At 36.6% G+C, this 26,101-nt stretch overlaps 4 protein-coding genes across 5 annotated transcripts; 1 reads left to right on the top strand and 3 right to left on the bottom strand.

Annotated features, from left to right (window-relative positions):
- Window positions 1-1,118: 1,118 nt before the first annotated feature.
- LOC103981303 (eukaryotic translation initiation factor 4E-1) lies at window positions 1,119-6,165 on the bottom strand. Its single transcript, XM_009397982.3, has 5 exons — window positions 5,777-6,165; window positions 2,466-2,631; window positions 2,252-2,377; window positions 1,574-1,639; window positions 1,119-1,476 (listed from the first exon to the last, which is right to left on the bottom strand). The coding sequence occupies exons 1-5, from the start codon at window positions 6,106-6,108 to the stop codon at window positions 1,426-1,428; spliced, it is 741 nt and encodes a 246-aa protein (XP_009396257.1). The 5' UTR covers window positions 6,109-6,165; the 3' UTR covers window positions 1,119-1,425.
- Window positions 6,166-7,746: 1,581 nt separating this feature from the next.
- On the bottom strand, window positions 7,747-12,395 carry LOC135609919 (uncharacterized). 2 transcript variants are annotated; one of them, XM_065103728.1, is made up of 10 exons: window positions 12,240-12,395; window positions 10,348-10,446; window positions 10,155-10,259; window positions 9,424-9,494; window positions 9,244-9,346; window positions 9,055-9,105; window positions 8,741-8,897; window positions 8,292-8,445; window positions 8,068-8,173; window positions 7,747-7,975 (listed from the first exon to the last, which is right to left on the bottom strand). In XM_065103728.1, exons 1-10 carry the CDS (start codon window positions 12,355-12,357, stop codon window positions 7,836-7,838), a joined length of 1,104 nt encoding a protein of 367 aa, XP_064959800.1. In that variant the 5' UTR covers window positions 12,358-12,395; the 3' UTR covers window positions 7,747-7,835. The 2 variants fall into 2 exon arrangements, with proteins under 2 accessions (XP_064959800.1, XP_064959801.1); XM_065103729.1 differs by lacking the exon at window positions 8,068-8,173.
- A 330-nt stretch (window positions 12,396-12,725) lies between these two features.
- Window positions 12,726-15,894, bottom strand: LOC135609918 (probable monogalactosyldiacylglycerol synthase 3, chloroplastic). The gene is made up of 8 exons (XM_065103727.1): window positions 15,367-15,894; window positions 14,867-15,039; window positions 14,404-14,565; window positions 14,128-14,269; window positions 13,833-14,057; window positions 13,694-13,756; window positions 13,549-13,623; window positions 12,726-13,195 (listed from the first exon to the last, which is right to left on the bottom strand). Exons 1-8 carry the CDS (start codon window positions 15,700-15,702, stop codon window positions 12,935-12,937), a joined length of 1,437 nt encoding a protein of 478 aa, XP_064959799.1. The 5' UTR covers window positions 15,703-15,894; the 3' UTR covers window positions 12,726-12,934.
- Window positions 15,895-18,060: 2,166 nt separating this feature from the next.
- LOC135609920 (protein OS-9 homolog) lies at window positions 18,061-24,569 on the top strand. The gene is made up of 9 exons (XM_065103730.1): window positions 18,061-18,261; window positions 20,470-20,546; window positions 21,777-21,977; window positions 22,062-22,133; window positions 23,418-23,533; window positions 23,646-23,712; window positions 23,794-23,900; window positions 24,086-24,234; window positions 24,362-24,569. The coding sequence occupies exons 1-8, from the start codon at window positions 18,159-18,161 to the stop codon at window positions 24,216-24,218; spliced, it is 876 nt and encodes a 291-aa protein (XP_064959802.1). The 5' UTR covers window positions 18,061-18,158; the 3' UTR covers window positions 24,219-24,234; window positions 24,362-24,569.
- The last annotated feature ends 1,532 nt before the right edge of the window (window positions 24,570-26,101 follow it).

The raw sequence follows: 26,101 nt of genomic DNA, 5'->3' as shown, positions 1-26,101 counted from the left end.
GTTCCTCGAAGCTCCCTTTATAGGAGCGAGCAAAGGTGTAGGTCGTCGGTCAACTCGTCGAGCGTTACACCCGCTAGCGGAGATGTAAATGATGGCTGCGGACCGTTGAAGCTCGAGCGGACACTTTGATGAACTCGTCGAGCGTTATATTAGAATTTTAAGAGTCACACATGTATAATTAAATGTGTTAAGCTATTATTTTGATTAGTCAAAATTAAAGTGATCTAATTAAAGTAAAGTTATTTGGCTAAAGAATATAATTGTTATAAAAATTAATTGTGTGGATATCATCAGTCATATTTCTAATTTATTGACGAGATAAGTTGACATAATTATAGATTCATCAATTATGAATATAATCATAATTATATATTCGATTATAAATAAGGTTATGGTCCCCAATTGCAGTATATAATGAAGTTTCTCTTTACCCATCAACATCAAGAAGAAATCTAAAGTTCTTAAGGATACTTTGGAAGACCAAATCACCGATTAATTCAGAAAATATTCTAATAGATTCATCATGTATGCTTCCGCGTTAATATATTTATTAATTATTATAGGATTTTATGCATATTATAGTGGATTTAATAAGTTTTATGAAAATATTCTAAAATCTTATTTTGGATCTATAAAGCATGTTTTTGAACCAAAATTCGGTTTTGATTTCTATAAAATAATTATTTTATTCGTATTTGATACGGGGCAAAATCGGCCCGGTACATTTCGACCGTTACCACATTGTAGCAGTGTTACAGTCTTCCAACGGTCAATTTGACCGTTGGGGTTTTTTCTCCTCTTATTTAAATCATTCTTCTCTCCGATTTGTGAATTAGACTAATTTGAAATAATTAAGAGGAAGATGTATTCGTTTTCTAATCAAGAGATATATATTCGTTTTCTATCCTAACTTTTTTTTTTTCTAATTTTCAGATATTTTGAAGGGATAAATCGATAAAATTAGGTGTACCGCTCGGTACACCTGGATATACTGATCGGACACGTACCATACCGTACCGAGCCCGAGTCGAAACTCCGGTACGATATGATATGACGGACCTTGCTTGGGACTCTGATTATTTTTTGTATCCGAACACAAAGGTGTTAAAGAGTGCAGACAAGGATAAGTTTCTTCTACAACAAACACAAAGGTGGCCAAGCTTCACAAATGAAAATGGAATGGATGTAAGCGGAATGATATGATGCAACATATCACGGTTGTCATGCATCACAATGTCGTCGATGCATCACCCGATTAAAAACATGATCAGCAGTTCCAAAAGCACTATTAGTTCACTCGAAATTAGTAATAGAAGCTGAACAGTGTAAAAATCTGTGATGTCTTTCAGCAAAATGAATTCTTCGATCCAGAAGCACCCTCTATCATCTGTAGGAACTGTCAGCCATGGTTCCATGTCATGATAATCATACTTGATATGTACTCTTGGCAAATCTATCGTGTTTTTTTGCGTCATCCTGTAAAAAATAAGGAACATGGTCATCTGATGTGAATATTTGATATCCTCTTTCGAGGATAAAGTGAAACAAACTCGGCATAGATCAATGCACTCACATGAAGAATAAAGCCAATGGTCTCGTTGTAATCCAAATGCTCCTTCCATTGCCTCCCAATGCTTGTCTACAAAAACGGTGCACAACATGGATTCAGAAACACTAAATGAGGCAGAAAGAGATTCGTGACATAGTGAGTGACAAAGTTTAACTTGGAGCCACCAGATTCTGGAACAGGTCATTTTCAAATTAGATACGATTCAAAACATACTGGTGTAAAACAATTAAGTCTACCTATGTTCAAAAAATAACAATATAAATCTAAGAGGAGCTGTAACACGATTAACCACAAGATACAAACATTATTTCACAAACACCATGTGAATAATAAAGTTTTACTGGCTTTGAAACTGTTTCTATGTCAGAGAGATGGCAAAACAACTTCTTGACAAGATGGATACACTAACACCTCTATTTTTTATGTTGATCATGTAGTACGTGGAAACTTTGTTATAGTTTGTGCCATCTTAGGTTAAGCAGCCACACCGACAGACCTGCCACTCTGGGGTATGATGACACTTGTAAAGTAACTGATATACATATTGTTGAGCTGGTCTAAGCAATCAATCACGAGACTAAAGAAAATAGCTATGTTTCCTAATGATTAAAATTTACACAATGATATGATAGAAAACCCACGAAATGAGATTGCAATACCTATAGGTGATTGAGTGTTTACCTGAGCAGCTGCATCTAGACCATTTCTAGTCCAGATGGAAATTTTTTCCTGCTTAGCTCGTACATTCACAACTGCCCCACAAATATAATCACCATGGTCAAATTGCTCGCCAATCATAGCCAACAACTAGAAAATACAGGAAAAGATGGTTGAAATTTGAATAAGGCCACTAAGTAGTCTAGACCATAATAGACAACCATAAAGAGAGGCATACAGTGTGTAACCATAAATTATCAACTTTTCCTCTAGAGCAGCTCAGTGTCCATTTTCCTCCATTGGCACATACAGGGTCCTCCCACTTGGGCTCTATTCCATATTTGAAGCAATGGAAGTCTGCTCCAATAGCCAACTTGCTGGGACGATTTATATTATTGTAGAGACTGAAGAGAACAAGCCCAAAAATAAACCATCAAGTTCCAATAGCGTAATAGAGCATTTGGAGGCAAAAACTAAATCAAAAGGACAACAGAAAGACCTTCAACACATCAGCATGCGAAGGCAAAGGGATCCAGAAAAGGAAAGTGTAGCTTATAAATCATTCTTTGGCATAGAATTTTATGAAAAAGAGCAACGACTCTCCTCTCAGAATATGAACCAAAGTTGGAACAATATATGCATGAATCTTATAGATAACATGTTTGATTTATATATCCTGCATAAAGACCTATAACATATAAAAGACAACAAAGTAACCCAGGACTTCATTCAAAATCTTCACTTCTCTCAGTTTATCTAAAATATGCAACGAAGTACTCTATACAACAAAGTAGAGAAAACAAGAAAAGGGAACGTCTGAAATAGAAAACCACTAAAATATTATAAAATGCTATAGCCAAAATTGCTCATGAGGTTTTTGCTCAGCCAGGTAACAAGATCTAATGAGTTAATAATTCCCCATAACAAGGTATGGAAACAACTAAAACCCTTAAAAAATTAATATAAAGTCAACCAAAGACATTATTTCACATAACAATATGCTATATATCTCCATAACATGCATTGAATCCAAATTCAATGAGAAAGGAAGAAGCAAGCAAGAAAAAAAAAGCACACTACACAGAAATTCAGAGACATGTGCAACCCCCATTTGAACCTTATGTTATGCATTTATGGTAAAGCAGAAGAACGTGCCGCTTGGATGATTAATTTTCAGCTGTCTATGTTCCTGGGTCAGACAATGAACTACAATCATGCAGTCAGCTATATTTTTCCTCAAGACTCATATAAATAAAAATTCTATGTAGAAATCCAACATTGATCCAAACAATTTGGAGATAATAATGAGAATGTTATACTAAACAAATTTCATCCTCAAGCCATGTGAGGATATGTTAGCGTTTGTGAATGTATTTAGTTTCTATAGATACAAAGCATTAAATATGAGTATCCCAAGCAAGCTCTTAGAGATTAAATTATTTTCAACACTCTCAAAACAAAAGCACGAGAACAAGTCGGATACGACATAACCTCACCACTTGAAACTACCATACCCTGCATTTCCATCTTAACCATCATTCTAGTTTTAGGTGAAATTTGAAGGTCATAATTGAGTAAATCAGAAGATCAGCCATTTGAATAACATCTTTTAGAGTGTTACTCATCAAATATGGAAAATAAAGATGCATTAATCAGTTAAACGCACAGAAACACCATAGGATCACTGTTTACAAATCCTGAACCTTAAAAATGCTTGTCAATTAACTATAATTAATGAACCTACTGAAATATGAAAGAACATTTTCCATCCTGAAACATCATAAAAAAGAAAAAGAAACTTTAATTCCAATCCTATTATAATTGTCCTAGATTTTAGTTCCAATAAAAACCAACAAAAGAAGACTGAAATTTTGAAATTTCAAAAAGATGTGGACCGTAGAATCAAGCAGCCAATTAATGCATCAAAGTTTTGCTGCAATTTAAAAATTAATGTTTTAAGCCTAACTAAACCAAGTCGATTATGTAGCTAATCAATGGCTCCAAAACTGTCTGATCATCATTCACATGAGTTGTTTGACTATATTATATGTGGCTGAGTCAACTATTAAATATAAATCCAAAAGATTACTCAAACATTAAAAAGAACAACAAATCATAGTACTTGACATAATGTACCATAAACTAATAATAATCTTGTCCATATATGCAATTTCAAACAGAACTACAGAAGAAGCCTGTACACACAATATGGTATAGAAAATGTTGTCCTCCATGTACCAGACAAGTGAAAGTTCCCCCCCAAAAAAGAGTATCTAAATAAATTATAAACTCTGAGCTGCAATCCTGTTTCATTATGACAGTCTACAAACAAAGACTCAGTATATAAGCCAACCTTACCAGTGGAGAAAATTGTTTCTTACTCCAGTTACCATAATTTTAGAAAAGGATGCATTAAAATAATTTGCTCTTGGAAGATGTCATTTGGCAGGCACACATTCCTCTATTATCTTCTATGAAGAAAATAAATCTCTGTGGTGTGAAGTTTGTACAGATACATGAAGACATAATTGATATGGCCAAGCATATGACAGTGACTTTGGCTCCATGAACTCAAGGACATCATTAAGCCTAGACAAATTTCACAACATTTCTTCACTGCATTCTATTAGCTCTTTGTTTTTCCAAATACCTTTATTTTCTCAATGTTTTATTTGGCAATTACATCTATAATGCTTGCTTATCAACAAAAAAGGCCTTTTTTTAGGATATCTCTAAAATAAACATCTAATTCGAAGTTGTTTCTTTAATGTCCACTTCTCATTTTCTATAAGTTAAAAGCCCACAAATATTTTCTTTAACTCAAATATGGAGACAGACTCTAAATTGTATTAATATAGATACTGCTCTAGCAAACATGGAAAGAAAGAACCTAAACTTTCTTTTCAAGACCTGTTTAGATTTTTCTTTACAAATTAAGGTCAGATTTACAGAAGAATCCATGGCTAGAGACATAGGAGGCTAAATAACATATAAACCAAAAAGGGTATCCCATTCAACTACATTTTCTAAGAGAGATCAAAATCCCAAACACTAATGTAGACTTGCTCATGCCAGCCCCAGTGGACGAACCTTTTTGGCACATTCTGTGGTCAAAACCCAACAAAGAAGGACACGAAGGAAAATTTAAACAGCCCACCTTCACCAAAATTACTTCACTTAAGGAACACCCTAAAGATTTAAAAAACTAAAGAAGATTCTTCAAGTGAAAATGTATGCCATCAATCAATCAGAATAGCATATGTTTTTGAATATTTTTCTCAACAAATAGGCAAGATGCTCTCTAGAAATAATTTGTCAACAAAGCAATTCTCAGCTATCTTTTATCTAATTGGTGATCCAAGAAATCTTGTGCTTCCCCATTTCTAGTTTGAAACCAAACATCCCAAGAACAACCACGATGGCTTGAAGACGACAACAGGAACCTTCCTTACAAACCGTAGCAACATATTATCTGGTTAAACAGAACATAAAGGACAGCTTCTGATACAATACAATGATGCACATTTCTAACGAGGAAAGACAGATTACCCCCAGAAATCTTCGACAGTAGAGAAGGTGTGGACGGGTCGGATGGAACTGCCCCAAGCGACATGTTTGGATTTGCCTGAGGGATTGTCGAACCAGAAAGTCCAAGAGTGTTCCAACGGGTGGATCGCCATCTGCTTCCGCCGTTCACCGCCGCCATCTACTCCGTCGCCGGCGCCCTCCTCGTCCTCCCTCCCTGCCCTCCGCTGCTCCATCCCCGAAGGTGGGGAATCCCCCACAATTTCCTCGTCCTCCGCTTCCTGCCTCTCCACTTCCGCGTCCGCCGCCTCCGAAGTGGCATTTCCCATCCCTCCGTCGCCGTTCTCGACCGCCATCGTCGCCGCTCCCGTCGCTCTCTGGCTCACTCCGCTTCCAATTCGAACTAAACCCTATCGCAATCTGACGGACCCACAGCGATTCATATATATATATATACCCCTCATTTTATTTTTTTCCGAAATAATATTTTTAACTTTAAAAATATTTAAAATATATCTCAAAAAAAATTTGTCAAATTTTTGTATTCGTTTTTTTTATCAATTTTAAATTATTATAATATTTTTATCTGTCTCACTTATTTTGTTCATAATGTTTTGAGTTCTTCGATAAAAACATAATAAATAAATGACACCATATTGTGGTTACGTTTATAAAGGCTACGAGTCTATTTAATTAATTTATTTATTTTATATTATTTTTATTATGATGACTATAGCATCATAGTAAGTCAATTTTTTTATTTATAAACTATTATAAATAATTATTTGAATCATAGTATAATATGTCAAGTGGCTTTCAATATACAATTATTTGATTCCATTTAACTTTTATACAATGTTTTCAAGTTGGTTTTACATTGTTTGTGTTATGGTGATCAAACCGCCAAAACACTATAACAAGTCAAAAAAATTATAAGATTGAAAAATTCAAAAATATGGGTATTTTCGAGCTTTTTCTATATATAAAAAATGGTTATAATGATTATCTTAAATTGCATAAAATTAAAAAAGCACATATTCAATTTTTAAGGACTGAAAATTAGTTAAAGGATTATATTTTTACAATTCTATAAAAAAAAATTGAATATTATATCCAAAAAAACTTTGATAGTGAAATTCATCTTTTTTTTTAAAGTTTCTAAAATTTTAAATTAACCTTGAAAATGACTTACCTAAAATGATCTTTTTCATTATTTTTAAACCTTTAAAGTGAATACTTTTACTAATTTTCAATCTTTAAAAATTGAATTTGTGTTTTTCAAAATTTTATCCAATTAAGATAAGTTTTAAACCACTTTCTATCAAAATATACTTGAATATTATAAAAAAAATGTATTTTAAAGTTTTAATTAAAATTTTTAGACTTAGAGTAACATTATTTTTTAATTAGATTATAACGGTTTTGGAAGTTTAAACAATACACCACATATTCTATTTTAAAAAAATTAAAATTTTTAAAACCTTTAGAATAATTTACAAATACTTAAATGGCTTTTTTTAAATATTTTAAGCCCTTAAAATATATTTTTTATATTTTTAATATTTAAATGATATAAATTTAATTTTTTTACCCTTTATGTTGAATCATTATTTAAGTGTCTATAATCAAGATTGTTTTATCTTTAATTTTCAGTTTGATATCTTTTCACTTTTTGATTTTATTTTGTTTCTCTTTTGATATAAGTAGATGAAGGTTCTCTCATCTACTATGTTGGGAGTCGCAAGGAGTAGTCAAATTCTAGATGTTCGATGTGTGGATTGAGTTTGAAGGCAACTGAGATCGACTTTTGAGATCCAACTAATATGTTGACTAAGTAGTTATCACATGTCAGACTGCCTCCATGTCATGTCCCCATATCATCACCTAAACTTAGGCAAATGCCATGCCACTCATTTGGCTCAATGTTTGTGCAAATACTATCAGAAGATACGTCTAAATACTTTCAGCTGTCAAAAGTAGAACACGCATGAATATGAAGAACAAACTTCACCACCAATGTGCATTACAGTGTTGAAGAACAAAGTGCATGACAATGTTTCATGAGGAAGATAGACTATCTGCATCAATTTCTACAGTATGTAATCTTCCACAGCTCAAGATCTTTTCCTCTTTCATACTCTCTTATGTACTGGGGAATCTCTGCAAGATCAATCTGCTTGCCAAGAAAACCAGGCCGCAGTCCATCGATATGTTCTGCATGATCTGCCACCCAGGATCAAAAAGAACAAAAAAACAGAAATGAGAATGTGAGATAGTATTGCCACAAACAACGAATCTTCTGTTGTGGATTGGACCTTCGTCCTCAACGAAAAAGCTCCGAAAATGTGAATAACCATTAGCAACAACATCAAGTTCATCCATGCTGAAGTTATATCGCTTCTCCAAGGCCAAGTACAAGACCTAATGTCGATCATAAGAAAATCTGACTCAACAAATGCAAGTTTCTCCCCACTTTTCTGTTTATAATATTTTTGAAGTGTTATCTTGCTATAAGATCATTATCTTATGCTAAGATTACCTTTTGAGAACCTCTTGACATTAACTTCTCAACCATGCTGAAGAACGAGTCAGTCAGTTCATCGCTATATATCACATCAGCTGCTAAGAGGACTGTTGTATTCTCGGCCTCCTCAATCTCCAAAGATGCCCACAAGTATCTCGACTTGGATGACCTAGGATGCAATGCATAATAGCCAGATAATGGGATTCACTATAAGAATAAAGCTGTCAGGAAAGTAGTTGATTATGCACTAAAAAGAATTGAGAAAACATCAGGGAAATGATCTTACTAACTTGAGGACATCAAATCATTATGCAAGATGGATAAGAATGATATCCTCAATGAAGAAAACAAGAAATATTTTCTTTAAAATGAAAAACATAAGACCGTAAAAATTGAAAGGGTAAACTCAACAGAATGGATCGATCATGTATTGGTATTAATTCCATAAACAAGCTGGAAATCACCTATGTTGAGATGGCAAATCAGCAGGGATACTGGGGGGGGGCCAGGATTCCTTCCAATCAAGCTCCCTTACACGAACAGAGTTTTCACGAAACTTAAGCAGGCTAGAGTTGATATGAGTGTTTGTGTCACAATTATCTAGGATGTGAACTCCTCTATCTGCAAGCAGTGTGAACTCCTCAATGCACATGTAAAAATATGTGAATGTATGTGCAGTGTGGAATCATGAACAAACTTTTATCTTGGTATTTAAAATATTTTAGTAGATAACTGATAACAACACTTCATAGGATTTCAGTGCAAATAAATGAGGCACCTGTTATGTAGACTGTCTTAGCAACTCTTGCAAGTGCTATACCAACCAAACCTGGTCAACATTGGAAGTAAATTAAAACAATAAAAGTACTCATCTTTCAGTTCAAGTTATAGAATGAAGTCTCAAGTATACAAGCACAATTTTCAAACTCCATAAAACCAATTGGACTTTACAAGAATTATGGGCAACCTGTTCCGGCACCAAGCTCTATTGCGGTGACATCATTCAAGTCAGATGAGGTGAAACTTTTATGCATGATAAAATCGGTTAATACAAGTGCTGCCTTCCATACCTGAAAACCATAGGAAAATATAACAATTAAGAAAACACAAAGGCAATAATGAAAGAAAAGGCTAAATTAGACATTACTTGCAATCCAACTTCAAGTAGTGATGACGTAATAGTATGTTGGATGGTCAAACCAAAACTCAGACATCCATCTGCAAACAAGTAAAAATCCCAAATTATGTGAAGAAAGTGACCAAGAAATAAGCCAATTATTTCATAATTAAATAATGATTTTCCAGAAAAGAATTTTCAGCCAACAATATAGAGAAAATGTTCCTGAGTTTCATTTCGACACGAGTAAAAGCATATTTTAGCCACAGAAACTCTGCCTTCCTGGCACTGCAGTTTTATTGGCTTGTGTTAACCATAAAGGAAGAATAGCTGGAAGTTGGGTCGGATGATTTTTATTTTCTTGCGTGCATTCATGTGGGGGGTGGAATATCATAAATAAGATAAAAATATCTGAAAGAAGATTATGTTTAAAGAAAAAAAAAACAGACAAGCAATGGTTACATTTTGGCGATACTGAACGAAAGGATGGGGGTAGCAAGAGATCTGTAGCTACATGTAAACATTTTTTGAAGGAAGCAACAAAAATATTATGACGAAAACCAAAACATGTGAATATAAATAAACATTTTGTTTCTTATTATAAGTCCAGTTAATTTTCACACCATTAAATTGCATTTCTCTTTGTCAGTTGTATGAATAATTAAATTGTAAGCAAAAAAATAACTCTATGCACTCCCATGGAATTTGTGAAAGCATTTTAAACATGCAGAACCCTTATAACAAAAGCAGCTCATACTTACTAATATGACTCTTTCGCCGAGTTAGAACAAGATCACCATCCTTATCCAAACTAAGAGATTCATCTGAAGTATCTTCCTGAGGGAACTGAGCGCTAGATTGGGAATCTTTATGTTCAACCAAGCATCAGAATCAGATTCATCATCACATGCAAGACATGTCCATGTAAATCAAAGTTAATGTGCTAACACTTACAGGAACATCTGATTTTTCTCTTTGGAGAATGATCATCATGAGTCTCCAAGCTAACCATTTCTTTAGAAGATGCTTCCACTTGGAATCGATCACCAGAACCTTTACCCAGAATGTATCATTTGATAAGCGAAAACTTGGGAAGTGTTAGAAACCAAAGGATGTCTATTTTGTGATTAAGCCAACAAAATGTAGCATGAAAATCTTTATGCTTAAGTTAACGCATGCTTTTAAAGATGAACCAACAATGATATACAGTTCCATATTTCCTCCGATCAAGTTCATGTTAATTTTTTGATCATTTGTAACACTATGCATTATATAAGTGAAGCATATTTTACAAAGGGTTCTGTGAGGGGGATCCACAAACAGTCACATATGTCTTACTCATTCTACTATTAAAGAATGCTTGCAAAAGGAAAACATAAGAGACATCACTTACCCAAATTGTCTCTTTCAAGTTAGAAATTTGATTATTTCCAACTCTTTGTTATCACTACTCTTTTCAACCTGTATATGGGAATCCACACAAGAAAGATACATTCTCCTTGATTTTCTGCTATCCTTATTGCATAGAACTTTGCACAAAATAAACTTGTTTGATATGGTGCAATCCATTTTCAGTTTCTTGTTCCTTGAGCAATTTGAAACATCGATTTGATTATCCTTGCAAACCATAGATTGCCCTTTGATGTCAACAATGTTAGCAGCAATGGACAAAAAAATCAAAGACTGGGCCACAACACTGACTTAAAGAAAATCAAAGATCAGTTAACAGGCCAAAGTTATTGCTGTGAGTACAAATGAACATTTCTTTCACTCCCAGAAAGGAGGATCTCAAATAATGTGTCCTTTCTCCATTTCTCTTGATTCAATGCTACAACTTGTTTTCACCTACTTATGCACTTACAACTGTCCATAGACGTGCATTTCCATTTTTATATCTACGAAAAAGAAGATATTGTCTGGTTTGAGAAAGGTTTCTTTGTGTTGCCTGGATTTCACAGTGGATCATCTCACCTCTCCTCAGCCTCATCTTATCCCCAAGGTGATGCTTTTGGACTTTATCCTCCTAACATCTTATTGAGTTGACCTCCAAGTCAATCTCTGTTAGATCTAAAAATTTCTATACCACTGAAAGAGGACTCTTGTTTCAGAGATGAAACTACAGCTAGAAGATAAGATATCGCTACCCACGCAACCCCTGTTTTGTAGAAGATACCTCGCATCAAAGCAATGAACACCAAGTCCTCCATCTTTCGAGCGCCTGCGCCAACTCCCTTCACATTCTTAGAAGTGACAGAATAAGAGTTTCGTGGATTTTGAGTTAATATCACAAAGTGAACTTCAAAATTGACTACTAATTCATTGAAAACTTCAGGTTTCAGACGAGTCATGTGACTCCAATAATAGATTATTACCAATTGTAAGATAGTACAAAGTCGTAGATACAACATCTGGATATCTATAAGACTATTGCATCATAAATTTGGATGGATAGAAGAAAACGTAGTTTCTTGAAACCCTACAAACTTCGTCAAAAGAACTCTATGCTTTTGATTGCATATAAAGTTCAACAATTGCACTTGCTCCATACAGAGTATGTTAACAAATTGGAACAAAAAAAAGATCACTTTTCCACTCCACTGTTTTCCAAGAAGTTTCTGTGGTCGGTCTGCCTAACCAAACTTGTCGATCACAATTATATATAAAGAAAAGAACGGCAGAGTACAATAAAAGTATCATATGGAGGTGCGCAAGAAGAAAGAAAAGAACTACGAAGAATCAATAGGATTTTATGCAACAGTGGAAGCCATGCCAACAAACTGTATGACGAAATGCGTGATAGAATTGTAATCTGTCATAAAAAAATGTACAAGGGACTCGTTGGTTACGGTTAGGTGTTGGGGGTAGGGAGACGGTGAAGTGGGAGACGTAGGGGCCGGAGAAGTGTGGCGGGCATCCGAGGTGCACCTCGCTCATCACCTGCTCCACTCTTTCTTCTTCCTCCATGGCGAGAGGAAAGCGATGCAGCTCGATTTCTGCCCGTCTTCCACGGGCTTTATACGCCCGTCTCGGCCGAAGCAGATCCCAGGACAAAACCACGAAAAATAGTGATGACGTGGAAGTGCCTCATTGGCCGTACCGTGGGCCAAAGCATGCCTCTGGTTAGGATCCTTTCCAATGATTCCACACATCTGATTCTGATCGGACCATCGTTATCAAAAGATCATGGCTTATAGGCATCATCCAACGGTTGAGACATGGGGTGGTATAAGTATTAGTTGGATAGGATCCTCTCAAAACCAATCCAGTCCCGTTAATAACAAACTCAAAAACATACCCAAAAACAAAAAAAATCATAGATTAAAGAGGCAAAATAAAAAGGAAAAGACTGCTCAAATCTAACAAGATCATTACAAGGACCAAGAAATTTCAATTAAGAACTGAAAGAAATTACAATCATCTACATGATGGATTTGATATAGGGGAGCCACTCCAGGCCAAAGAATCAGTTCTACCTGTACATCATCACACCAGTGAAGCTTCCATGGAATACAGCTAGTCTACCAAATGTGCCAGTTACATTCTATATCGGATAAGAGACTGATGAATTCAAAGAATAGGTGATACGAGCCATCGGTCCCTGCTGCTGCACCAGCTCATGGATGTCTCTCACGATATCGAACACTGCATTTGGTTGTGCTAGTTTGAGTGCATTCTGAGATAACTCCTTCAGTTCCTCCCGGTCGGAGCTAAACCATCGAGCAACAAGGCTGGCTGTCTCCTTTGGGTTGTCAGAGAACACTCCTGCTCCATTGTCTACAACATAAGGTATGTTTCCAACTTCCTGCAAGGGCAAATCCAGATGCAAGCATCATAAGACTTGTAAGACATGCAGAACATGGCAACTCAGCCAAGCATCAGTGTAGAGACTGGATGTCTATGCTATCATCACAGTTATATCAACACCAATCACATTAACTTGCTAGTGTTTGTGTCTTGGTCTTCTTCAATAGCTTTTTCTTCTACCTAATTCATTGCCATTAGGTTATTTGATCAGAACTTCTCAGATACACATGACCTGATTGATAGTCATGAATCAGATACATTTAGGCTTCTTGTATCGTCGTAGGTTTGTCATTAGTTCAAGAATGTCAAAGGCAAAACACATCTTCAAGATCATAAGAAGTCTGCCCTCACCTGCCCAGGAATGAAATCATTTAGGATAATTGGAAGTGCCCTTATTAGAGCCTCTGCTATTGTGCCTGGTCCAGCCTGAAAACAATAACATGTATAAGCTAAAGATCAAAAGCAGACCGAATCAGAGTTTAGTAAAGCCGCATACTTTTGTTATTATGCAATCACAAGCCCCCATCCATTTCTCCATCTGTGTCACAAATCCTTGTATCTGCAATCATAGCTAACCATCATTGGTTGCGTACTAATGCAAGTGGAAACAGTGTTTGATGCAAGAAAAGTGATACCTTCACAGGAACCTTCCACTCGATCGACTGCAATGTGGAGTGTAGAAAGTGATTACGCCCACATATGATGACAATCTGTCCAATAGGTTTGCCGACACTTGCATCAAAGAGAGCTTCTTCAAGAGCAATTGCAGTCTCCTTGACTGGACCCATTCCCTCTCCACCTCCCATTAATAGCACAGCAGGTAATTGAAGGTCCATTTCCAGCTCTTCTCTCAGATCACCCTGTATGCATGTATTTTTCTCTTCAGAAGTGGTAAATCCAAAGATCTAAAATTCCCTCAAAGAGACAAACCTTATTTAGAACTGCACGACAGAAGGATGGCCGAATAGGCAAACCAAAGACACGGATCTGAGAAGGCTCTAATCCTTTCAGCATGGCTCTCTTGGACACCTCCTCTGAGGGGCAATAGCATCTGGTCACATGATCATGGAACCTAGAAGAAAATTCATAGACTAATTTATCACATATTGATCGAAATGCAAGAGTTAGCACCATCCGATACAATTGACACAAAAAGCAAAATAAGAATGGCAAGCTGAGATCCAAAGGAGTAAGATCTGAATTCACCATGTGGGGTGGCAGGTATTGAGGTCTGTGATCACAGTAACAAAAACCACTCTCTTTTGGAGCTTCTGCCATTTGAGCACCCATAGAGGTATGTGCTGCATGAGGGGATGAACACTTATAATTATGTCAGGCTTGTACTTCATTAGACCAGCCTCAACTTCCCTGCACTCCAATTTTTGAACTTGTGGTAAGAACTAGAGTAATTTCTACTCTTCCCAACATATATTGTTTGGAAATCAAAACTTTGGTAGAGTAATTTATCCTTCAAATTGGTAAACAATTTGGTAGTAGGATCGACAACAATTTAGATGGAAATAATAGCAAATCCACATAAGAACTGAAGCAATCAAAATCCAACTAAAGGACAGAATACGGTATCAGACCACAGCACAAAGACACCACTGATGTAGTGAATTCAGACAAAAATTAAGAGGAAGAAGAAGATGAGGGAGAAAGAATATACTTGGCATAGAAGGAAGCAAGGGCTGCAAGATACAAGCAATGGACCCAGCGAGGGGAGGTGCCATGGAAGGCCACCTTCCAGAGCTGGACATGCTTGACCAAGAACTTGTAGGTCCTCTCCATGTTGTTTAGCGGCCAACCGGCATGCTCTTTCCCCAAATCCTTCACAAAAACCTGGCATTTCAAACAAGGTGGAGTTAATCCTAAAACAAAACGAAGGAACTCTCTGTTCTGGCCAAATTGTTTACTGAACCAGAAAAATCCTGCCTTTGTGATGCATCGGATTCAACAATGTTCGAGCAGTATATACTCGTTCGAATTGGAACCACAGAAGGGAATTCAACAATTAGAAATCAGAATTTTGATGATGGTGGTGCTAAAAGCTCAGATCGCAGTGGGACGGAGACCAGCAAAGTCGATGGGTTGATGAGAGCACGAGAACGAGTCCGAGAAGACAGCAGAGGCGAGAGTTGCATGCGTTAGGACTAAAGGAACACGGACCCGGTACTCATCCCCAAACTCGAGGCTGAAGGCGTCGCGGATGGCCTCGGCGGAGGCGCGGTGGCCCCCGCCGGTGTCGCTCATGAGCACGAGCACGTTCTTGGGCCGGTCCGCCCCGAGCTGGACCAGCTCCACGGCGCCCTCCTCCTCCTCGTTCTCCTTCCCCCAGGCCGTAGCCGCCGCCTCGTCCCCTTCCGGTACGCCCGCGTAGAACGAGCACCGCCGCGGGCGGTGGTGGCCTCCGCCTCCTCCGCCGCCGCCCCCGTAGTAGGCGAGCACCCCGTGCAGCACCGCCTCCCGTATCGACCGCCGCGGCGACACCACCGACATCACCATAGTTGGCGAAAGGTAGGCGCGGTAATATCAAAGGCGACCAGAGAGCATGTGTCACAGGCCGCCGGCGGAGGACGACAACCCGAGTCGTGAGTAATATAGAGGGCGTAAGCGAACCATATACGACTCCCGGCGACTAGGTTGCGGGTACGAATCATAAAGGCACAAAACAATGATTTGCCGAGCGTCCCTTTGATTAGATCCTGGAATGATGCTTTCCCTTCGCCAGTGGTGGGATGATATCCGTTTGATTCGCATCAAAGAAGGAATCTTGGCCGTGGGATATTCCCTCCCGCCGCGAGCGAGAGCCGCATCGGTTACGGTGTTCTTCGGGAGCTCGTACCCTAACCTGGTGCGGTCCCGGCAGATCACCTGCACAGCACAAACACCGAACGCGAGTTGTCGCCTCTCACGTCGGCCCTTGTCACCTCGCTGCTTCGTGTTTGACTGAAAAAGAGGGAAGGGCCCCACCAACGCATGTATTGCGTGGACGCTTAGCTCAATCGGAGCCGGGGCCCGGGGTTAGCAGGCGCGGGTCCCGCAGGGCCCCTCCCCAGATGGAGGTTAGTTAGTCGTGTCGAAAGGGGCGGGACCCGGCCTCAAAAGCACAACGCACATACGAATCTCATACTCATCACCGATACCCACCTAAATTTCTGCCGCGCACGCGGGGCCCACGGGGAGAAGTGAGATCAAGCTTGCGAGGGTATAGTCGCCTGTAGTAATAGACGTGCACATCAGAGTTTAAGGCGATTCACTTTGACGTTGTGGGGCCCAGACCGGGACAGCCAATCAATGGACTCGCGCCCCTTTCTCTTCCTCCTGCCGAATAAAGATTCAATCATTCATGGCCATGTACTGTTGCTGTACGTGAGAAGTCAGCAGCAGTCATGGGAAAACGATTTAGAAGCAGACTGTGAGAGAGACCAGTCGGGAGAATATATAGAGATAGAACGCTGGCGTGACGACGAACGAAGATAGATACGGCCACGACCGCAGGAGGGGAGAGAGAGAGAGAGTATAATGGCAGCATGAGTCCTCTGCATGCATAGGCAAGTCCTGTTGAATTCAGTGGTTCTGCAAACAACATGAAAAGTTAGTCGTCTACTGTATTCAGATGAGTTTTTGTTGTATATTTTAACTATCTCAATCCAATCTCAATATCGAGGTGAAAAGAAATAAGTGTCGGAGAGAAGAGCAAGAAAACGATGAAAATAGGATTCTATGATGCAATTAAAAAGAATCTTTTCGATCAAGAAATTCGATGTAGTATTTAAATAAGAGAATTAACATAAAACACTTACAAGATATTCCCAAGTATATACTACTTATCTTACTTCATGAACTATGATCATATTTATAGGACATAGTGGTAACTACCTCACTCCATCATGTTACCAATGATTGAGTTAGATGTAAGAATTATCCAATAACTATTAAATCATGGATCACTTTTTAAAACATATCTATAACTACTTAGAACATGATAACTACATAGATAACTACTATAAATCAATTCTCAATAATAAGTGTTTTACATTATAAGAATATGTCGCCCAGGATTCAGCAAGACTAAACAAAAGAAATATTTATGAGTTAATCAGTACAAAAAGTATTTTATATACATCGGTGAACTTTGGCATCACCCAAATATTATTGTGTTGTAATTTGCAGGATAAGTTCAAAGTCATGAAAATAACTTACATATTTATATATAAAAAATTCTTTTAGGAGATGTATTTAACTTATCCTTTTTTTTTTAATAATTTTTTGTGTGCATTTTATAAAAAATTAAATAACGACTACTAACGAGAACACTAAAACTTGTTTAGATCACTTTATAGTCTAAAATTATGGTAAATATATTCCTTTAGGAGATGTGTCACTTCAAGCCTTAATTGGGTGCTCATGGTTTGACTTAATGTCATATGTCAAACTTGGTTTATCAATTCTACCTAAATCAATGATCAAGAAAGAACTATTAAGACAATATATAATAATTTTTTTTTTATAAAAAAAATTTATCTTTACTATGCAAATCTTGATTATTCAAATCACAGAGGAGCAATCTTGTAGTAGAGGCTTTTCCTCTAAAATTATTGTTTGTAATTTCTTAATATTCTTATGTTGAAAAAGTATCTCAAAACTTGAGAAATTCAAATTAACTATGTTTTTTTCTTTTAAATTTGACTTTTTTTTTCTTTTTTTATTGAGTGAAGATATAATCCTCCATTGCGTAAATTCGAGTCAGAATCCAATCACAAAATAGACCGCCAAATTCCGGCCCAAAGACGGTTCGGAGTTTTGTGTCGAGCCGGGCCCAATTAGAACTATCATTAAGCCCGGATGTGGTCACCGACTTCCGGTCCACCCCGGAAGAGTTCACCATCGGAGAGGCCATCGAGGAAACAAACGATCGAACGCAGCGACGGCGATCGGAGTCGCTTGCTTTCTCATCGATGGGATTCGTGAGATTCCTGTGCGGCCTGTGCCTTCTTCTCCATTTGTTCGATGGTAGCTTCCGCAGCTCCGTTTTGGCCGACCAAATCTTCGCGAATTCCGGTTGGTATTCTCTTTTCTGTCCACTTTTCTTCTTCAGTCGTCTAAGATCTATTTCTTGCACTACTGATCTCGATTCGATCGTCAACGTCTCTATCTGTGGAGGAATCGATCTGGCTTTCTTAAAGAGATCTATTTCGGTTGTGCAAGGGTTCTCGGTCCGATACTGGCCCCCTTTTTCTTTAATTGAGAGGTCTAAGTTCAGATGCAATCGTATACCGGAAGAAGATGTTAGCAAATCTACTTCTATTGTCTTACCTGTTAGCTGCATACTTCCTAAATTGCTTCTCTCATAAATTAACGGAAAAAAGCGAATCGTTGATTAGACACTGAATCGTAACGTTGTGTCGGATCTAATGAGCATTATAATTATGTAATGTCATTAATATTATCTTTTCATCTCCTAAGAAGACTACCCAAATTTACTCTAGAGAAGTTGTTTCTTGCAGTGAATCTGTAAACGCGTCGCTTTTTGTCCTAAATTTGGAAGAATTATGCAAGAAGATTTCATTGAAGGAGCAGTTTTTCCATTTCAATGTCAATAAACGAGTCTTGCAATTTGTGTGGGAATTGCTTGGGCGTGATATCCAGCGATCACCATCACAATGAAATAACTGTGTGATTTTCCTGTTGGTGATGTTATAAAAGCTCATGCCCTGTTAAGTGCAGTTAATGGAAGTACAATAAGATGTATGGGTAGTCTTTCTACCAGAAAATAAACAAGTACATGATCAATAAGTTGAGTAGCGCAGCACATAAGAGCTTTTTTATGATGTTTCGAGCACCAAATAGAACCAATAGAACACTCACGCACTTCTGATATCGGTCTATGAAGAGTCAGCAAGCACCTTGTCTTTGTGTGCCCTATTTTCCATGAGTCCGTGTTATATCAGATGATTAGGCTTGATAATACTCACATGCGAAATTGTAACAATTAGATGCACTAACAGGATTAAGCTTTAATAGTAGTAGAGAGAGAAAGAGCCTCAGATCTCTAGACTCATAACGTGCAGAGCTTAAGGTACATACCCACTTCTTTCTTGTTCTTTTTCTTGTGATCATTGTTTGAGGATCTCATTTCCCAACATGTTTCTAGATTCCTGATGTTGACATGGTAACAATGACATTTATTTGTCAGTTCTATCCCATCTAACTCTTTTTTTGGTTTTTTCAATGTATTTTCTGCTATCTTTTATTGTCCACTAGAAAGAGCATAGTATCTTAGGCTTTAGTTATTGCATGTGAAAGTATGAAACCACTACAGTACAACCTAGTTTAGGTGTAGAAGCATCAGATGCATATGTGCCTCAATCCAACAGTCCTTTTGATGCTTAACTCACTATCTTTAACTAATCAAAGTGCTAATCAAACTCTTCGACAAAATTCTGTTGGACTAAATTGATGCTTTTAATTTGAGTTATAATGTTCTATTTTACCAAGTGTTAACAATCATTTAATTGGAACTATGGTATTCTTATGTAGACTCAGATACTGGTTGGCTGATGATCAAGGATTAATAATGGAACCATATAGGTTGCTACTGGTCAATATCTATTTTATTAAAATTATTTTCGATCATACTCCCTGATATAGTGGTTTGGTTGGTTACAAAAACCACTACTAAACTGGTGTTTAAACCCTTTCTTTTATTACATAATCATGTTATCCTTCATTCTCAGTCCATATGTAAATGGATTTTTGGAGAAGAATACGACTGTAAAGAGTTGGTTACATCCAATATTCTTCTCCATTGTAGGCAACATACCTGCAACCTTAAATTCTGGGATCATCTGGTAGGATCGGTTGCAAATAACTCATCGTGTTTTTGCAGAATTTCTCATGTTGAGATGTTTGTGTTACAGATATATGTTTTTTAGTTGCCCAAACATATTCCATAGAGCCTCTGAGATATTAATCAAGTTGCATTTTAGTGTTCCAGTTAAACAAACAGCCAAGTGGTTGAGTAGTCATGCTATGTCATAATGGTTTTGATTGTATGCCTCCACTATATCACATCTCAAACTGTCAGATAATTGTATAATATTCTTGTCATAACCATAATTCTTTTAAAACAGACTATCTTTACATTTTGGGATGAATTTTTGCCTATAACTTGTGTATTCATGAATTTTATGGTAAACACTAATGGTTTAACCAATAATGGGCGTGTTTTTGTTGTTAAATTATTGTTCTTTCTTCTGTTGCCTATAGGTGGGAGATTCAGTAGGAGTTCTCGTGAACCAAAGTACAAGGTCGAGTTCCACCCAGAACATTCTCCTTTTCATCCGGTAAGCATGTTATATGGATTTAAGTTATATCTATTCCTCCCAGAACATTCCAATCTGGCACATAGGAATTTACCAGACTCATGTTGAGCAAAGTTCAGATGAAGTAATGCGTGAGTTTTGAAGTAGAGAATAGCAGATCAATTCAGATTTACCGCATATAATTGTATAAATTATCATATGGCTAGTAAAGCATACAGATAGGTTTGGTAACCGTACAAGCATTTGTGGTCTTTCACAGAATATATAAAGGTGTAATACAAATGATATTATGATATTCCTAGGTACTTAAAGAAACACGTACATTCATTTTTTTATAAACACATACAGTTTATGTTGTTCTATCTACAAGTTTTACATGCATAAAATGGAGAGCTATTATAGTAGTGATGATAATGGCAAGGTTTCAAGTCATTTTTTTATACACATACAGTTTATGTCGTTCTACCGACAAGTTTTACATGCATAAAATGGAGAGCTTTTAAGTAGTGATGATAATGGCAAGGTTTCAACTACTATTAGGACTTGTATGTATTGACTGCTTTTTACTGGTTCATCCAAGGACCAATACCGGATCATATGGCTCAATAATAATTGGTATTTATATTTTATTATTTTTTTTATGAGACCAAGTGGTTCGTTATGGTATATTGCCCAGCATGCCATGACCATATTGGTCCGACAATCAGTCTAAAATTGATATTGGTAATATGTTAAAATGTATGATATGCCATTTAATTGATGCATTTGGATGGATATGTCTGTACATGCATGCTTGGTGTCAATATATATATTTGATAGGCTTGGATGCTTCTATACTATAGATCATAGAGAGGAATCTTTTGGGCCATTAGATTCCGTCTATTGTCATGTTCACTTTTTTCATGAATAATAGAACTAAAAAAGTCCGAATATCTTTATTATAGGCTATTTGTATCTTGTGGATCCTGATTAGTAAAGTAAATCTTCATTGTAATTAGCCTATGTCATTGGTTCATCAAAATTTCTAATTCTGCAGCTTAAGAGTAGTTTATGGCCTTTCTTTTTCATTATCTACTGACCATAGATTTCTTTTTTTTTTTAAATAAGATATCATCTGCTTGTCTTTGTAAATTACTTTGATGTATATAATTAAAAAATTAATTTTTTCCATAAATTTATACGAGAATATTCAAAATCTTTGCTTAAATAAGATTTTGTTATGAAAGTTTAATCAATGGAATTGTTCTGCAGAAAGATGGCCAGGAAGCAGTTGTGATGTCAAATAAAGAGGGTCGAAATTACAATTGTTTCTTACCTTTAATCGAGGAAACAAAACATTTGAGGGTCACCCAAGAGAATTCAAGCAGTATAATAACAGAAAGTGAGAGAAAAATCGTGTTTAAGACTCCAGATGAGTTGATTGAGATTCTAAATGACAAATGCTTCTACAGGGTAATGCTTTTACAAGAGATTTGACTGCTATGTAGATGGGAATTTTTTTTTCTGTGTTGCTCACTTTAGTTATCTGTCTTTCAGCATGAAGGTTGGTGGACTTACGAATTTTGTTTCCGGAAGCATGTGAAACAACTTCATGTGGAAGATGAGAAGGTATGTTTTTGCATTTTGTTAAGGAGGTTATGAGACATTTAACACCACCTTCCTGCCAAGGTGGAAAATGGTAAAAATGTCAAATGCATCAAGTTCTAATCATAATCCTAACGAATATCATTATTTACTAAAACTGGCTTCCTCTCTCGTGGGTTCTGTTATAGCTAGGAAACCATAAGCAGGCACCTGCCAGTTGCATTGCTTAAAAGTCACTTGGTTTTTGTGATTCTCATATCTGTTGAGTTTAAGTTGACACTAGGACAGTACATCTTTCTTTTTCTCTTAGAACTGAAAGCAATCCCTATGATTCTTGTTGGCATCCTTGCATCCAGTTACATGTTTGCTTTCACTTGCATAAGTTGGCAGAGAGAGAAGATAGATGACGAGAAGGGAGCAGAGAAGATGGATGCATTGAAGAGATTAGTTTTACCTGGGTGTTTTGGGGACTGGAAGGGGAAAAAGGAGAGTCCAAGGAGGGACTAGAGTTGGCTCCACTTGGGGATTGGGGGAGCAGTGGAGATGAAGGGAATAAACCAGATGGTCATTATTAGAATTTAAGTGGGAGAAGGGTTATAGAGGAATCAAAGAGGGAGGGAGAGGAGGTGGACAACAGGATTATTTTTACCCATTAATATTTCTTAAAGTTTAACATTGGTTGTACTTCTCATTTTATGATGGTTTAGCAAGGGTTAACTAATTGAGCCTGATGGCTAGGATATATTGTTAATTTTGAGGCTTTGGAAGTGTCTCTCTATCTATCCATCTCTCTCTCTCTCTCTCTCTCTCTCTCTATCTATATATATATATATATATATATATATATATATATATATATATATAATGAAGATCCCAAGGAGGTATGTACTTAAATGGTATTAGTGGTCCTTGATTGGGCTTTCGTGGCAGGCATTGGATACAACATTAGGGAACAGTGTCAGAAAAAAAATCCAGCTGAACCAGCAAACATGGTTTTTAAATAGATTGATTTTAAGATAACATTATGGTAATTTTTAGAGGGCTGGAGTATATGGCACGTCTGATTTAAATTAACTCCATAACGTCATACTTTTGTTGTTGGAACCAATTTCATTTGATGTAGTGAATATTTTTAAGTTTTGATTATCATGGAGGCTATATGAACAAAGAGATCCTGTTATACTTTTCGCCCCATAATATCAATATATATACCATCAGTGTTTCAGTAATTTTTTTCATCAGAAAGTTTCACCTTGATGCTCTGTTAAATTGCAATTTGCAAAAATGAAATAAGAATTATTATTGCAGGTGATTCAAGAATTTATTTTGGGCATGTTTGACCCTGATGCAACAGCTGATTTTAATCAGAACCAGTCTGATTTTTCCATAGTAAAAGATCCTCGCTCTAAAGATGCCTCACAAAGGTATAGTTTCTTCATAGCCATAGGCAACACAAAGTTTTAGGATTTGACTCAGCCAATTGATCAAGAATAGGAGCACAACTATTAGTAAATGATTGCTTGTGAAATTTTGCAGGTATCACGCTCATCAGTTTACAAATGGAACTATTTGTGACTTGACGAATCAACCTCGGGAGACAGAGGTACAGAATAGTCAGAATGCCGCAGAAGATACGAAGTACCTGTAGGTTTTTTCTGAAATGTGCATGCTTATGTGATGGCAGGTTAGGTTTGTGTGCTCGGAGCCATCTGTTTTAATTAGTTCGATCAAAGAGGCTTCTACTTGCAAGTATGTTGTCACAGTTCAGTGCCCATTGCTTTGCAAGCATCCGTAAGTTCTGATTCCCATGCATCGCCCAATCTTCCACAAAATTTAGATAGCATTTTTATAATTGCTATGTGATTACATGTTAGAAATCTGCAGAAATCTTGAAGGAACAAGCTCTAATTGGAAGTCATGAGCCATGCAGATTATTTCCACTTCAGAGTCCATTCTAACTTGCATTTAAACTGCAGGATGTTTCAACAAGAGCAGCCAATGTGGCATACCATCCACTGCAATGAAGTAGGTGCAGACAGCAAAATTTCAACAGTGGAGGATGGGCTCAAAGGCACTCATATCACCATTATAGCTGATGACTCTGCATGATATGCAACATAATTAGGTATTTTCTATTCCTTCTCTCTTTACAAACTGAGATTTGGTAATCAACAGGAATTAATATATCTTGTACCTGATGAATAGGCTTTATTTATTTATTATTATTATTATCATTTTTTTATTTCTTGCAGTTCATGGCCCAACCACATCCCAACATCTATCACTATGAGAAATCAGAATGCCTGTTGACACAACTCCTTAACTGGTTAGCTGCACATTCAAGATGGTAGGAAAAGTATATGATGCTGAAACAGAAATAGATTAAAAACAATTTCAAATTCCTGGCACTATCATTAACATCGATATCATCATGACTATCAAAATCACCATCTTTTTCTTTTTCTTGTTCCTACCAAACCAAAAGGAGTATATTAATGCTCCAAAATATAAGCTAAGGTTGTGTTTAAGAATTTAAGTTGGCTGGTTTGGTAGATCATTTGGGGGCTAAACTTATAATGACATCATTTGATTAAGAATAATGAAAGTAAAAAAGACTAGTTTTTTTTTTCTTCTAAATTTTACTTGATAGAGAACAGAAAGAGGGAGAGAATTGTTAATTGTTATTTATCTAAAAATATCAATCCCAGGTAAATGCTCGATAGTGTTGTCTTATGGTTTTCTCAATCAGATGGCATTTCAATTATAACTACGTAATGATGATGCATTCGTTGTTTATGAAAGAGCGGATACTGGGATCGAAACTTCAACCGAACTGAACGATCGATCGTTCTGCCTTTGATTTGTCAATCCCAAAACTAGAATCAAGATTCGATTGATCAAAATAACCAATGAATGGTATTTACATTGTCCGTATTATGTGTTGTTAGTTTATAATTTTAATATCCTATCCTTCATTTTTGTATTTATTATTTTACCTTTATGTTTGATAGACAAATATATAAATTATGTATACATTCATTATCGACATTTCATGTTTTAAATTTGATATATTTTGTATTTAATTTTCTATACTTGTAGTGATTAGGGTTGCATTTTTTTTATTTTATATAATGAGTTTTACATTAATTAAGTATATATCATTAAATTTTTGGAAGAAGTCATAGATTATTAGATTATATTCCACGCTAAAATTGAAACAAATTTGAGATTACAATAATTCAAGGCATCGAATCGATAACAAAGATTAATGATTTCCACATCACATGTTGTGTGATCCTGGGAAAATTGTTTATGAGTTTATAATTTTGTAAAATAAAAAAAAGTAATAATGCAATCAATTCAAACTCTCTTTCCTTGTAATGTATACTCACATGTTTTGCAGAAGCAAAACAAAACAACTGCAGGAAAATATGTAGAAGCTGTCGTCTCAAGTACAGCTACTTCTTATCCTCACACATATCTGAACAAACCATTAACGACACAGCTCGAACTTATCCATACTGGTAAGCCCAAACAGCTGCGCTCATTCTGTGTGTCACGACATTGACGTTTCAGGCGCCCTCCGGGAACAGAAAGAAGGTCAATTTTCCTTTTTCTTTTTCCAAGCAAGAATATATATAACCAAAGACACAATTCATAATATATATAATCTAAATTCGAACCCTAAAGAACAAACAAGTTATTAATTATTTTCAAATACTCTCAATAAATCAGATATACCTTTTATGTAAATAATGTAAAGTTTTACGCATATTCCTTTTATTATTCTGATTTGTATATATATATATATATATATATATATATATATATATTTATATATGGGTCTACCAAGCGAGGGAGTTGTGGTCGCAGTCGAATTCGTACAGGAAGGACGGAGCGAGCGTCCCTCCTACTGTCGCCGGTGCTCGACTTGGCCCCGTGGGTCCCACCTCGGTTGCTGACTCCTCCTCGGTCGCCGTCGGGTGCAGTAG

This window comes from Musa acuminata, chromosome BXJ2-4, assembly GCF_036884655.1.
Source record: "Musa acuminata AAA Group cultivar baxijiao chromosome BXJ2-4, Cavendish_Baxijiao_AAA, whole genome shotgun sequence".
Taxonomy (NCBI): Eukaryota; Viridiplantae; Streptophyta; class Magnoliopsida; order Zingiberales; family Musaceae; genus Musa; species Musa acuminata.
This window is presented reverse-complemented; position numbering and strand designations above follow the sequence as displayed.